This window comes from Lepidothrix coronata, unplaced genomic scaffold, assembly GCF_001604755.1.
Source record: "Lepidothrix coronata isolate B3197 unplaced genomic scaffold, Lepidothrix_coronata-1.0 Scaffold4024, whole genome shotgun sequence".
Classification (NCBI taxonomy): domain Eukaryota; kingdom Metazoa; phylum Chordata; class Aves; order Passeriformes; family Pipridae; genus Lepidothrix; species Lepidothrix coronata.
In genome coordinates, this window is record NW_016694204.1 from 1 (window position 1) to 1,203 (window position 1,203).

General features: G+C 75.0%; 1 protein-coding gene across 1 annotated transcript; it reads left to right on the plus strand.

The window, feature by feature from the left end:
* Nucleotides 1–5: 5 nt before the first annotated feature.
* On the plus strand, nucleotides 6–744 carry LOC108491996 (monocarboxylate transporter 13-like; the record flags this gene model as incomplete). The annotated part of the gene is made up of 1 exon (XM_017803778.1): nucleotides 6–744. A coding segment is annotated over one exon (739 nt), but the record flags the coding sequence as incomplete, so codon positions are not given.
* Nucleotides 745–1,203: the final 459 nt, after the last annotated feature.

The window sequence follows — 1,203 nt, forward strand, 5'->3', positions numbered from 1 at the left end:
GGGCCCTGGTGTTCACGCCGGCCCTCGGCGCCGTCTCCCGCTGGTTCCCGAGCCACCGCCCCCTGGCCACGGGCCTGGTGGTGTCCGGCGCCGCCGTGTCCGGCCTGGCCTTGGGCCCCCTGATGCCGCTGGCCCTGGACGCCTACGGCTGGCGCGGCGCCCTCCTCCTCCTGGCCGCCGTCTCCCTCAACCTGGTGGCCGCCGCCGCGCTGCTCCGCCCGCCCCGCCGTGCCCCCCCGGACCCCCCGGACCCCCCGGCGTCCCCCCGGCGCCGCCCGGCGCTGGCCCGGCTGTTGCGGCACGGCCCCTTCCTGCGCTACGCCGCCGCCTTCGCCCTGCTGGACGCCGGCTACTACGTGCCCTTCGTCCACGGCGCCGCCCGCGCCCGCGAGCTGGGCTGCGACTCCCGGCGCGCCGGCGCCGTGCTGGCGGCCATGGCGGCCGTGGACGGCGCCGGCAGGGTGGCCGGGGGCTGGCTGGCGGCCCGGCCGGCCGCGGCCTTGCTGCGGCACCTCTGGGCCTGGGCGGCGCTGGCCGGGGCGGCGGCGCTGCTGCTGCCGCTGGGCACGAGCTTCGGGGGGCTGGTGGCGCTGGCGGCGGCCTACGGGGGCTGCGCCGGCGCCGTGGCCCCGCTGCAGTTCGCCGGCGTGGCCGAGGTGGTGGGGGCGCGGCGGGCGGGTCACGCCATCGGCCTCATGCAGCTGGTGGAGAGCGTGGGGTCGCTGCTGGGAGCGCCCCTGGCAGGTACGGGGGGGGGTCTAGAACCCACCGGGGGGGTGGGGGGTTGTGGGAGGGTGGGGTGACCTGGAACCCACCCTGGGGGGGCTCAAGGATGTGATTGGGGGTCCCATTGGGTGATCGATGGGTCCCACTGGGGTTGGGTGACCTGGAACCCACCCTGGGGGGGGTCAAGGACGTGATTGGGGGTCCCATTGGGTGATCAGTGGGTCCCATTGGGGTTGGGTGACCTGGAACCCGCCCTGGGGTGGTCAAGGAGAGGGATGGGGGGATTGTGGGGGTTGGGTGACCTGGAACCCACCCTGGGGGGTGTCAAGGATGTGACTGGGGGCTCTTTGGGTGATCAGTGGGTCCCATTGGGGTTGGGTGACCTGGAACCCACCATGGGGGTGGTCAAGGACATGATTGGGGGTCCCATTGGGTGATCGATGGGTCCCGCTGGGGTTGGGTGCCCTGGAACCCTCT